The sequence below is a fragment of the Calonectris borealis genome, chromosome 8 (genome assembly GCF_964195595.1).
Source record: "Calonectris borealis chromosome 8, bCalBor7.hap1.2, whole genome shotgun sequence".
In the NCBI taxonomy this organism is placed as follows: Eukaryota; Metazoa; Chordata; class Aves; order Procellariiformes; family Procellariidae; genus Calonectris; species Calonectris borealis.
In genome coordinates this window covers 1991069-2003009 of record NC_134319.1, presented here as the reverse complement: position 1 = coordinate 2003009, position 11941 = coordinate 1991069, and the positions used below count along the sequence as shown (strand labels likewise).

The window sequence follows — 11941 nt, the reverse complement described above, 5'->3', positions numbered from 1 at the left end:
TGCGCAGCCCAAAACCTCGTTTTTCTCAGCGAGAGGGGCAGCTGGGATGCTGCCGTGGACGGGCCGCAGCTGGGGCAGCGGCAGCCCCGGCTTTTGGCCGCAGGTGAAAACATCTGCTGATGGGAAGGGGGTCCCTTATCTTGTGCAAACCGGCCACCTCCCGCAGCCCGCTCAGCGCAGCAGCCTGCTGCCAAACCCCAGCGCGCCACGGCCGGTGAGACCCGAATCCCTTCCGGCGATGCTTCGGCACCACAGCAGGAATGTGCGGAGCGCTGGCAAACCGGGCTCGGATAAACACATCCCAGATCCCTGCACCCCTGCGCCCCCAGATTCCCGCACCCCCGCCTTTGGGAGAGGTAACCCCCAGGTCAGGAGCCCGCAGCCAGCAAAGGGCAGCAGACAGCATTATCGCGAACGTGGGGTCCTGCACCCCAACTTTTCTCCTTTCATGCGTGCGGATGGGGTCGCGGGGGGACAGCCAGTCCGGCCCCTTCGCTGCTGTCCTCTCGCTGCTGTCCTCGCTCGCAGCTTCCACCTCTGCCGATGAAAGCCGGGGGTGCCATTGTTTGCTTCTGGTGCAGGGGGCCCAGCGCTGTATGAAACGCCCCGTACCAGACCAGTCGGCTTTGTTTAGTATAAAATTGCCAGCACCCCTTTTTTCCTGAGCCCGCACCCGCTCTTCTGGGGCCAGGACTTGGGATGTTGGGGACAGTTGGCCTCTGACACCTACGTCTGCACAACCCGACCCCTTGGCTGCGGGGAGGGGGCACGGCTCTTGCTTGGGCCAGGCTGCGCCCCGCATCCACCGGGAAAGGCAAACGCCTCTGCCAGGAAAGTCCCGTCCCTGCTCTGCGCCGCCCGTGAAGTGCCACCGAGCCGGGCTCTCGGCCAGACTCCCGTGGCCCGGACGGTGAGGAACACCGCTGGCGCGGTGCCCGGCTCCGGAGCCAAACCAAGCCGGGGCCACGCTTCCCGGCTGCCCTGCGCACTCCCAGGCGCCGGTCAAAGTCAAACCCCGAACGCCAGCAGGGATTGCTTCAGCTGAACCCCGCTTTTATTTCCATCGGCGATGGAGAAACCTCTCCAAAGAAAACAGGGGGAAACCGATTTTTTTGTCTCGTACACACGGGGGGCCCATTGGACCTGTGCCTGCCCGCCCTTTCCCAAACTCTGATTTCTGGGGAATCGGAGCTTTGCTTTGCTTTGCTTTGCTATTTTGGTGGTTTTAGTGCCTTGCGGGCGTGCTGCCAGGGCACGGGCTGCCTGCCAGCGGGTCACCCGGAGCCCCTAACCCTGCCGCGGCCGGGCTCAGCCCTCCCTGGGTGCCGGCTTTGTCCGTGGCCCCGTCCTGCGGCCCCCACGTCTGCCCTTGCCTTGCTGCCAGCGCTCTCCGGGAACACGGTGCTCCGTGCCCAAGCAAGGAGCGTGCCCTGACGGTGCACAGGGAAGCCAGGTCCCACAGACCCGGGGCGAGCCTGGGCTCCTGCTCCGCTCTGCAGGGAGGCAAAGCCCAAGTTTGCCAAGCATCGGAGGCTGGGGGCTCTGCTGCGGCGGGGGCCGGGGCGGTGCAGGCAGGGATGCCCCGGGAAGGCGAACGTGGATGCTGCTGCCTGCGCCGGCTGGAAACAGCGGAGCCAGCCGGGGCGCTGGGGTCGGCTCGGTGACGTGGGGCTGGGTGCCGCTGGGAAAGCGCAGTGACTGTTGGCCCAGAGGCCACCCCGGGGAATGTGCAAGCTGGCGTTTGCTTTGCAAAGGCGATCGCTGCCCGTGTTATCCAGCAGATTCAAAGGGGAGTGAAAACGCTAACCCGGAACGCAGGGCCCCGCCGCGCGAGCGTTGCTGGGGTGCTCGGCGGCGCCGGCAGCGCGTTTCTGCAGCGCTGAGCAAAGGGCCAGACCCGGGACCCTCACGTAGCAACGGGATGGCCGGGGGGGTTGGCAGGGCTGGCGAAAGGCCCCAGGTGGGACGGAGCAAGGCAGGGGACCGTGGGGACAGACCGCTGGGAATGGGAACGGGGCCACAGGAGCACGGGGACAGCACGGAGCCGAAAGGCTCCCGGCACTGCGCTGTGGGGCTCGCGGTGTGGGAGCAGCAGCGGTGGCCAGGACCACCCGGTGGGCAGCCCCCCGCAGCGCCCCGGGAAGGGGCTTGGCCGGCTGCCGGCCCCTTCGGCAGGGACGGGGCTTAGTCACCTCTCACTGACACCATTTGACGTTTGATCTCATTCCCAAAAACTTAAATTAAACAACTCGCTGCTCTTACGTGCAGGAAACGTGTCTCCGGCTGGCAGAGAACGTCCTCCTGCAGCGGCAGCTCCCACCGAACCGCAGGCAGGACTCGAGTGGGCATCTCCTAAATCCCCGCGTGTTAACCCAGAGCTCTCCAAGCTGCCTCGAACCACCAAGTAGCTAAAACCCATGGCCCCAGATAACATTTGGGGCGGATGGTCTGCCAGCGCGGGGGGAAGAGCCGAGCCCCCCCGGCTGAGCCCGACGCGGCTCCTGGGCCCCCCGTCTCTGAGATGCTGAATGCGGAGGGGATTGCAGGCATCAGCCTGGTGAATTATGAAAGTCAGGATTAAAGGGCAGGGGGGGAGCAAAACACCCCGGACGTTTTTTGGCAGGCGATGAAAGGGAGGTTTAGTAGCAGCTGCCAGCTGGGAGCTGGCGGAGGGACAACTGCGGGTCCGACTCCATCCCGGGCTCCCCAGGACGGCAGCCACGGTGCATCCCCAGCGCAGCCACCTTCTCTCTCCTCGCTGCAAAGCAGGAGGGACCCATGTGCCTCCCGGGCATCCTTGCTGCTTCTCTGGGCAAAGGGAGGGAAGGAAAACTCCCTCCAGCTGGGAAACCTGCGGGGAAAATGCAGTTTTAGAGCATCGCCTGCTGGCACGGGTCAGGGAGCTGCTGCTACCAAGGAGAGAGAAAAGAGGCTTCAGCTGCTTTTCAGTTGCCTTCAAGACAGATTTAGCTCTGCGGCCGGCCACAGATGGGGCTGCGTGGCCAGACCGCCTGTGAGATACAATCTGAGATCTCGCAGTGAAGCCGGAGACTTTAGTTGCTAATAGAGATACAGCAAATTAACCGAACTTAATTCGGAGGGTCACCACACAATGCTTCCACCTGTTTTGCTGTGGTTCTGCCATCTGCCACCCCTCTACCTGATGCAAAAGAGGCTTTTTTCCCTTTCTCCTGACGCCGTGGGCTTCGTTAAGTCGTGTCATATCTCATCAGGGCTGCAGCGGCAGGACAATGGGCAGCGAGAGCTGAGCTGAGGGAACATATGCAAACTTTTGGAAGCTTTCCTCGCCAGAGCCAACGCAACCGAGGGGCTACTTAAACCGCTATCTATATTCTGCTACAGAAAACTGTTTCATATCCAGATCTTGTTTTCCAAATGGCTAATTAAGTGATCCTGCAAGCAGCGTATCGAACGCCGCCCTGCATCGCTCAGCTGCACTCACCGGCACGCTGCACCACGCTTCAGCAAACACCGCCTTGGAAAACAGCTGCTGCTGTTTATGAGCTGAAGAAAAACGCCAACACAAGCAAACCTTTAAAGCACACGCTGCCAAAAGCTCCGCGAGGGACCACCAAGGGTCCTGTCTGCAGCCCCGGCCCGCCGGAGCCTGTGGGACGGTGCCAGCTCGCAGCCCGGGTTGGGCAAGCGTTTTGGCACTCACCGCGGGAGGATGGAGGCTTTTAGGTGCGACAGCTGAGAAAGCGTGATCTTTGACACAGCTCCCATTAGAAGAAATCCTCCCCGGAGGTCTCCCAGGCTGAGACGGGCCATATGGCAGCAAAAGTAAGTTCCCGGAGAAAACCCCAAGTTCAACCCCGCACTTGGAAACCCTACGGAGGGGCCAGTGAGATGCTGCCCGCCTCGCTGGGGGGTTGGGGGGAACAGATCTCCTGTGCTGGGCTCAAACACCTGCGGTTTAACTAAGTCAGCATCAGAAGAGCAAGCTTGAGCACCTGGCTGCAGAGCGGTCTCATGGCTCTGGCCGACATGAAGCACTGCTTCACTGTAGCGGCAGTCGAGAAGAGTCCAGCGCGGCTCCCCCCATCAGGGATATTTGCAGGGGGAAGCGCTCGCAGGGTCGTTTGCAACGTCACTGCCACCAGCAACACACTTGGCCTCAGGTCAGCAAGCCCAGGCTCTGGGGCAGGAGCCTGCCAGCCGGCGTAGCACGGCTGAATCGCCACCGTCCCCGCCGCCGGTGCAGTAAGTCAGGATAACTCGGTAACTTCGGACTATTACAGGCTTCAGACTGCGCTCAGGAAAGGTATTTCTTGCAAGTATTAGCACAGGCTGCAATGCTTGTGACTCACCGGGAAATTATAATGTGGCCTAGCAGAAGACAAACTGGAGAGAGGGAAGAGATCGCTCCTTACAGCGGAAGGATGCACGCCGAGCTGCAGCTGCCAGAAACACGGCTGCGCTCCGGAGCTGCTGCTTGCCTTTCCTTACTGCTCACGTCGGGAAAGGTGCCCATCGCTGCGCTGCCGCCGCCCACCCAGCCCAAGGTGCAGGAGGGCGATGTGGGTACCCAGCAGCATCACCTGCACCCGGGACCTCGCACAGCGGCAGCCACGGCGCTGAGCTGAGCCGTGCCAGCCCCAGCTAACCTGTGAGCTGGAGGCCAGAGCTGCTGAGGCTGCCTCCAAAGTTTGGGGTTTCTCGGCAGGCTGCCTTACTTCTCCTGGCCAGCAAGGCTGGAAGTGAAACGACGCTATTTACTGCGCTCAGAGCACGCATTTTAAGACTCTGCTGCCTTATTTCCCTCCTCTGGGTCCAACGCCGGTGTCCTGAATAGTACAAGAGGCGGTGGGGTGTCCTCTAAGGCAAGGCTTGGGGTAACCCCCACTCCGGGCAGGGGTCTGGTGGGAAAGTCTCACCCTGCTTCTGACCTCCCCCAGGCAGGACGAGGAGGAGCCAATTCAAAACCAACAAAAGATGTCCCAGCAGCCGCACGGATCAGAAACCGCATCCCAGGAGACGCCGCAGACGTGAAAGCCGGAGTCTGTGTGAAGGAAACCGTGAGTTCCTGGAAGGACGGTGGCACGCAGAGGGCAGCGGCCCCCCTGCTCCCGTCCCCAGCGTTGCTCTCCAGGGCCGTGGGCTAAATCACATTGTGCAAGCCGGGACCAGCGCTGCCTGCAGCCCGCGGGTCCCTCCCACCTCCCCAGTTGACTCTTGGCATAAACGCAGCGATGCTGCCGCTGTCATGAACTGCAAAACGCGGCTCGTAGCACGACACCGAGGGATCGCCGCGTCACGTTCCTGGTGAAAACCATGCGTCAAAATACTGTTTGCTTTCACCACTGCCAGTGCTACAGATATTTCACAATACCGCGTGCTGAGGTTTTAAAGAGCCGGTGAGGTTATTTCCCGAGCGTCGAAGGGGAACAGCAAGAGTGCAATCTTTGCGGTTGCAGGGAAGACGGACAGCTTCATCCTAATTGTGAATTCAAAGGGAAACCTGTGGTCTTTGGAGGCCCAGTGGGTGCCAGCGCCAGGCTGCTCCGACAACGCCCCGGTGCAGAACCAGGCTCAGCTTTGCCAGGCCAGGCTCTGCCCCGCACCGCTGCCGGCAAAGCCAGAGCGAGGAGCAGGACCGCCGCGGTGAGGACGCACCCGGTCGTCGCTCACCCGTCACCCAGCGGGAGGTACTCCCGTGGCCTCTCGCCAGGGGTCCGGCCCGGACTCCCCGCTGTTATCACCGGGTATCGCCATAAATCGGCGACGCCTACCGCTGACTCAGGCGACAGAAATGGTGGGCGGTGAAGCCGGAGCGGGCAAATTTCGTGTCGCCGGGCTCTGCCGGCACGGAGCCAGGGGCCTCGGGCTTGGCCTAGCCGAGGCAAATAAAACCAAGGCGAGACGTTTAAAATGATGCATTTGCGCTGCACGGGCGCTGCCCGTCGTGTGAGACGCCGGCTGCCGCCATGCTGCCCCGTCGCCCGGCTTTGCCTCCCAGGAACCGCAGGCTCGGCCGGGCGAGCCCCTCCCTGGCAGGAGCGCACACTCGGGCATGGCTCGCGTCTGTACTTCATCCGTACTTATATGCAACGTATGTACCAACGTATATACGGTTCGGGGAACAAACCTGTGCCACCCCCGCGCGCGGCCAGGGGCCCAACGGGCCCCGCCGAGCTCGTTCTCTGGCCGCTGCCGCCCCAGCCCGGCCCGGAGCGGCTGTGCCCGGTTCGACGGGGGGAACCGGCGCGCCCCGCGCCCCGCTGCCTGCACCCCCTGCCCCGCCCCCTTCACAGGCCACGCCCCCTCCCGCGGCCAATCAGCAGCCTCCTCCCCGCCGGTTCCCGTGGCGGCCCGGCCGGCAGCCGCGGCGCGGGCGGCGGGGTCAGACCGGCCGTTCTCGGCGGCGAAGGGGAGCGGTCTCATTTGCATGAACCAATGGGAGAGAAGTATGCAAATACAGCCGGCGCGGGTTGGTCGGTCGCGGGTCGGATAACGCCCGCGGGGCGCCTTTGTGCCGCAGAGGCGGCGGCGGCGCGGAGCGAGCGGGGCGGGCACCGGCACCGGCACCGGCACCGGCACCGGCACCGGCACCGGCACCGGCACCGGCACCGGCACCGGCACCTCCCCGCGGCTGCACTATGACTCTGGAGGAGCTGCCTGGGGACCACCGCAGCGCCGGGAGGTACGGGTACGGGTAGGGTAGGCGGGGGTGCGGCGGGGGTGTCGGCCCCGGGTGACGGCGGCCTGTCTGTGCTTGTCCCGGCGGCAGGATGGAGCAGGCGGGGGACGCGCTGGAGGAGGTGCTGAGCAAGGCGCTGAGCCAGCGGAGCCTCACCCTCGGTGTCTATGAGGCCGCCAAGTTGCTCAACGTGTGAGTGACCCCCATCCCCCCGGTCCTTCCCCATCCCCCGGTGTTTCCCCCCGTCCCCGCCGGTGACCGCGGCTGTCCCCGCAGGGACCCGGACAACGTGGTGCTGTGCCTGCTGGCGGCCGACGAGGAGGAGGCGGAGGACGCGGCGTTGCAGATTCACTTCACCTTGATCCAGGCCTTCTGCTGCGAAAACGACATCAACATCCTGCGCGTCAGCAACCCGGCGCGGCTGGCCCAGCTCCTGCTGCCCGCCGCCGGCCCCGAGCCGCCCGCCGACCTCCACTGCGTCCTCGTCACGGTGAGCCGGGGCGGGGGAACGGCCCAGCGCCGCCGGCACCCCGCCTCTTGGAGCGCCGTGGTGGCACCCGGCGTCGTGCAGAGCGGTGCGGGTGGATGAGGACGTAGCCATCGTCCTTCAGCCTCCGGTTCCTGCAGCCCACCGTCTGCGGGGTGGGACAGCCCGGCGCTGCGGGGGGACAGCCCGGCGCTGGGCAGCTCCTCCCGAAAGAGGCAGTCTGGCTATAAGGCATAACTGGTCTGTCCGGTAGGCCGTGATGAGTATGCAGAGCACGTCTTTTATCCTGCAAAGCCTGGAATCGAGCGCAATTTCAAAATGTCATTTGGTAAAACCGGAACGGACCGCGCCTGGGGCACGGCGGCGGCGCTCGCTCGGGGCTCGGACCCGCCTCTGGCAAGCGGGCCGGCACGGCGAGGGGCCCACAGGACCCGTGGGGTCCCAAAGGAAACTTTTTTCCTTTCTTGTTTTTTTGCTTTTTTCTTTTTCTACTCTGCCCCGGAGTCCAAGGCTGCGAAGCTCCTTACGTGGTTCTGGGCTTGGTTTGTTTGTTTGCCTTAGTGGCAATTTCAGATGATTCACACTCCTGGGTTTTCTGCTGTGCTTTTTTTTTTTTTTTTTTTTTTGCTTTCTGTGGGGATTGTTTTTGCTTCTCTGTTCAAATGCTCCCCCCTCTCTCTTTCCAGAACCCCCATGCCTCCCAGTGGAAGGATCCAGCGCTGAGTCAGCTGATGTGCTTCTGCCGGGAGAGTCGCTACATGGATCAGTGGGTGCCAGTGATTAACCTCCCCGAGCGGTGACCACGCCGGGCTGAAAACGAACTGAACCGAATTGCACTGAAGTTTTGCAATACTTTAGCATTTGCTCAGGAACTAACTCCCTGCCCTGGCACAAGGATTACCGGGGAGGGGGGAGGAAAAAAGAAAAAAAAAAACCACAACAAGAAAAAAAAAAAGATAAAACTGATGTCAAGGGGGTAGGCTGAAGTTGAACTGCATCTTGTGTGGGAGTGAAGCAAAGTGACTCCGAAGCGATGGGGATGAGCGTGGAAGCGAAGGGAAGAGCAGCGCCCGCGTTGCCGGAGGAATGAGCCCTGCCTGGCGCGCGGGGGTGCCGCACGGCTGCGTTACTCTCGGAAAACGCCCAACGCCCTTCACGGTTCTTTTTTTAAAGTGCAACTTACAGTTTCTGGTTTAAATACCTTAAAGAGCAAAAAGGTTAATCGAAACATTTTACAAACAATTTTACTGTATTTTTGGGACGTTAATTCTCAAGTTTTTATGCTAAGATATATAATAAGTTATTTTATGATATTGATGAAAAAATTATTTATACTCGGAGGTTTGGGAACCAGAATGCCCTTAAGCAGTTGGTCTGCAACCACACATCTTTTAACAGTCAGCTGTTAAAAGTAGCTACATTAATATAATTGTTTGTTTGAAATTGGATAGTGTTTTGTTTTTTGGGTTTTTGGTTTTGTTTGTTTTTTTTGTTTTTTTTTTTTTGAAATAAAGTTTAAACTCCAACCCTTTGTACTGGGTTTTATTTTCTTACCCTGTTCATTAGCGTGCAGTCAAAAGGGCTCATTTGGCAGCTGCTTCCTTGTCCTGGCCACGGGCAAGGTCCTGTTACGCTGGTCCGGTGTGGCTTTATTCCTCGCCCCTCCCATGCCATTAAATGAAAAAGCAGCTGATGTGCTGCAGGAAATGTTGGAAGTGTTATTTATTTTTCTTGAACGCTGCCACTTAACAGCAGAGTATATAAAAAAAACCAACTCCTGAGTCTTCTTGGAAGGTGGGGAAACCCGATTCCTCGTAGGAGGAAAACTCGACCCGCTGTTTCCTTTCCCAGGAAGGCGTCTGCCCAAGGGTTGCACCGCAGAGTGCTGCAAACCCTCCTGGATTTGTTCCCCGTGCACCCCCAGCACTGCCCCTGCCCCCCGGGGGCAGGAGGTTTCTGTGCCGGGCTCCCCTTTTGATCCCATATATACGCTGGCACACACAAAAAGCCGTACTCCGTGCGGCAGAAATCTCTCTCCAGGCCCCAAGAGAGCAGGAAAACAGCCTCTCTCACACCCACGCCGCTTGCTGCCGGCAAGAGCCCCGCGCCGCCCACGCTGCCGCCACGCTGCCCGGGGAGGCCGCAGGGACGCCGGTGACCTACATCGGGGCTTCCCTAATTGCACGTGTGTGCCGCACCCCGGTGCGCTGCCGGGCTTGGATGCTGCCCAGCTCGCCGGACCCCACGGCCCTCCTGTGCAGCCCCGCAGTGGCAGCAGGGGGTCACTTTGTCCCCAGCCCCAGCAGGATGGGTGCCCGGCTGCTAGCCCAGCCGGGTGGCGAGGCCGGACCAGTTCTCCTGCTCCCCGGACGCACGGGACAGCACGCTCCGGCACGAGGCCGCCTGTCCCCATCCCGCGCGGTGCTGCAGGGCCACGTCACCCGCCCCGCAGCAGCCTCGCGCTGTGCCCGGCACGTAGCTCAGGACCGGGCAGGCATCGTCCTTGGCCCCCGGGGCCATGGGACGGCTGTGGGACTGCGCAGGAGCAGCACCGCCATCAGCCCACGGCGGCACGCAGGGGCTCCTGCCCACGGCCGCCTCGCTGCCCACCGCAGCACGTGCCCGAGGAAGAAACGCGGCGAGCCCCCGCAGCAGGCAGCACCAAGGAGGCTGGGTCAGGCTCAGACGCGGGAGCTGCACAAATGGGAGTTTTCTGTAGGTAGTATTTTTAGCTTCATTACTAGGGCATGTATTCAGCATCAGCGTTTCAAAAGCAAATACACTCCCAGGAGCTGACCTGCTGGCTGTTGCCTCCATTCGCACGTATTTAAAAAATCCTGGTGCGTGTTACTTTAGCAGCACAAATGTAAGGCATCGAAGAAGAAGTTTGACCACGGCTGACCATAAACACATGCAAATCCAGCTCTGGGGGCCTTTTACCCTCCTTTGCTGCTGGACACCAGACGCTCTGTTGCTCTTCCCTAAGTGCGTAACAGAGGGTGGGTGGATCAATCACATTTTTGGAATTAAAATCAATTGCAAACATTTGCAATTTCACTGAGCTTGACCTTAAGCAGAACCCCCCCGAACCCCTGGCTTCTCCTCGGGTCTCCCCCAGCCCCTGTCCCCACGCTACAAACCGCCTGGTCAGGACCCACGGGTGGCCCCGGGGGCACGTGGCCCAGCACACACCCGTGCACCCAAATGCTCTTTTTTTGCCCCAAACCAGCCAGCTCTGAGGAGGAAGGGGGGGTCCCCATCTGGCCGCATGCCAAGCCCTCCCGAAAACACCCAGGCAAGAGCTTGCGAGCACCCCCAGCCAGAAACGGCAAAGCCGGACCGGAGCCCAGCAGCTCGGGAAAGCACCGGCTGCCGGAAAGGCGGGAAGGGTGCCAGGAGAGGCGGGAAGGGCGTACAACACGTACCGGGAAGGAGGTTAATTCCGATAACCAGCCAAAAGGAGGAGTAAGCGGCAGCTGCGTGCGGCGATGGGACGTCTTCGGACTCGGGAGCGGGGCCTGGAGAGCTGGGTTTGAGATCCTGCCCCCGATCACTGCACCCCTCATTTAAAATGGGTGCTGGTTTGGAGCTTAATTGCACTGCAGCCTCAAAACCAAAAACCGTCAAGACAAGAGCGACAAGTTCGAGCAAAATCTGATCATTTTTGGCAAAGCGCAGCTGCGCCTCGCGCAGGGGCCCGCAGTCCCCAGGGTCGGCCCCGGGGAGGGACGCCTGCGCTTTGGGGATGGGGGTGGTGGCCCCGCAGCCGGCACGCCGGGCTAAGCCAGATGAGGGATGGGTCAGGATTGCTTGGGGACAAAGGATGCGGAAAGTAATAAAAAAAGAAAAAAAAAAAAAATCATCTCCCCCCAACAGAACCAAGGCTTTACCCAGGGTCTTTAATAAACCTAAACTTTTTTTTTTTTTAAATAAAGAACACCCAGCTTCTGTCACTGCTCCGGGGCCGAGGTGTCCTGCAGCTCTCACCCCTGCGGCCGTGCTCATCCAGACAAACCCCCCTGATGCCCAGCCCAGAAGAACTATGAGCAGATCTTGTGAGGTCTCCTTCTTCCCCCCCCTTTTAACCCCACCGGTTTGATACGAACAGGTCCTACCTGAGACCAGATTTAAACACGACCTGCAAGCAGGCTCGAGGGTCTCGGTAGGCGCACCCTGGCCATCCCACCTGGGGGCTGCAGAAGACCCGTCCTGCTGTCACGCAATGCTACGGGGACAGCCAGGTTCTTTTGGGGACCCTTGACATAGGGGGGGGTCAGGAGCAGGGGGTGCCGGTCACACCTGCACCAGGTCATCCCCATCCCAACCCCACCACCCCCCTTCCCACGGAGGAAACACCCAGCAATGCCCCAGCACAGCAGTGGCGAGTGCCGACCGTTGCAGCTCACCAGCTCCAGGAGGCCAAGGAAAATCAATGACGATAAGCTGGGAGCATAGAAAAAGCAGAAATATTTTAGCAAGAGGCTATTTTAGCAAAAGCCAGGCCTTCTCCCTTTAATGCAATGCAGCGTTAAGAGAGTCTAATTAGAAAATACAGAGAAAAATCACAACTAACAAGCTGGCTGCTTAATTTACAGGGGAAAAAAGGAATAAATACCCATTCTAGAGTGGTATTGGGTTCACTTGATAAAAAGAGAGGGGTGGCATGATGATGTGGTGTGGCCCTGCGGTGCCACATCTCCGTGCCGCCCCAGCATGTCGCCTCCGTGGGCTTCCCCCGGCAGCTGTGGATGCAGATGGTCTCATTTCTTCTTTTTGATTCTACTACAGCAGAG

General features: G+C 60.5%; 1 protein-coding gene across 1 annotated transcript; it reads left to right on the top strand.

The window, feature by feature from the left end:
- The first annotated feature begins 6327 nt into the window (after nt 1-6327).
- Nucleotides 6328-8679, top strand: GADD45A (growth arrest and DNA damage inducible alpha). Its single transcript, XM_075155548.1, has 4 exons — nt 6328-6664; nt 6752-6853; nt 6938-7151; nt 7835-8679. The coding sequence occupies exons 1-4, from the start codon at nt 6621-6623 to the stop codon at nt 7946-7948; spliced, it is 474 nt and encodes a 157-aa protein (XP_075011649.1). The 5' UTR covers nt 6328-6620; the 3' UTR covers nt 7949-8679.
- Nucleotides 8680-11941: the final 3262 nt, after the last annotated feature.

Excerpts from the sequence above, each read along its gene's own strand:
- GADD45A (XM_075155548.1), top strand. The coding sequence starts at position 6,621 with ATGACTCTGGAGGAGCTGCCTGGGGACCACCGCAGCGCCGGGAG. Across the intron at positions 6,854-6,937 it reads GCCGCCAAGTTGCTCAACGT|GGACCCGGACAACGTGGTGC; the intron begins GTGAGTGACCCC and ends CTGTCCCCGCAG. Across the intron at positions 7,152-7,834 it reads TCCACTGCGTCCTCGTCACG|AACCCCCATGCCTCCCAGTG; the intron begins GTGAGCCGGGGC and ends CTCTCTTTCCAG.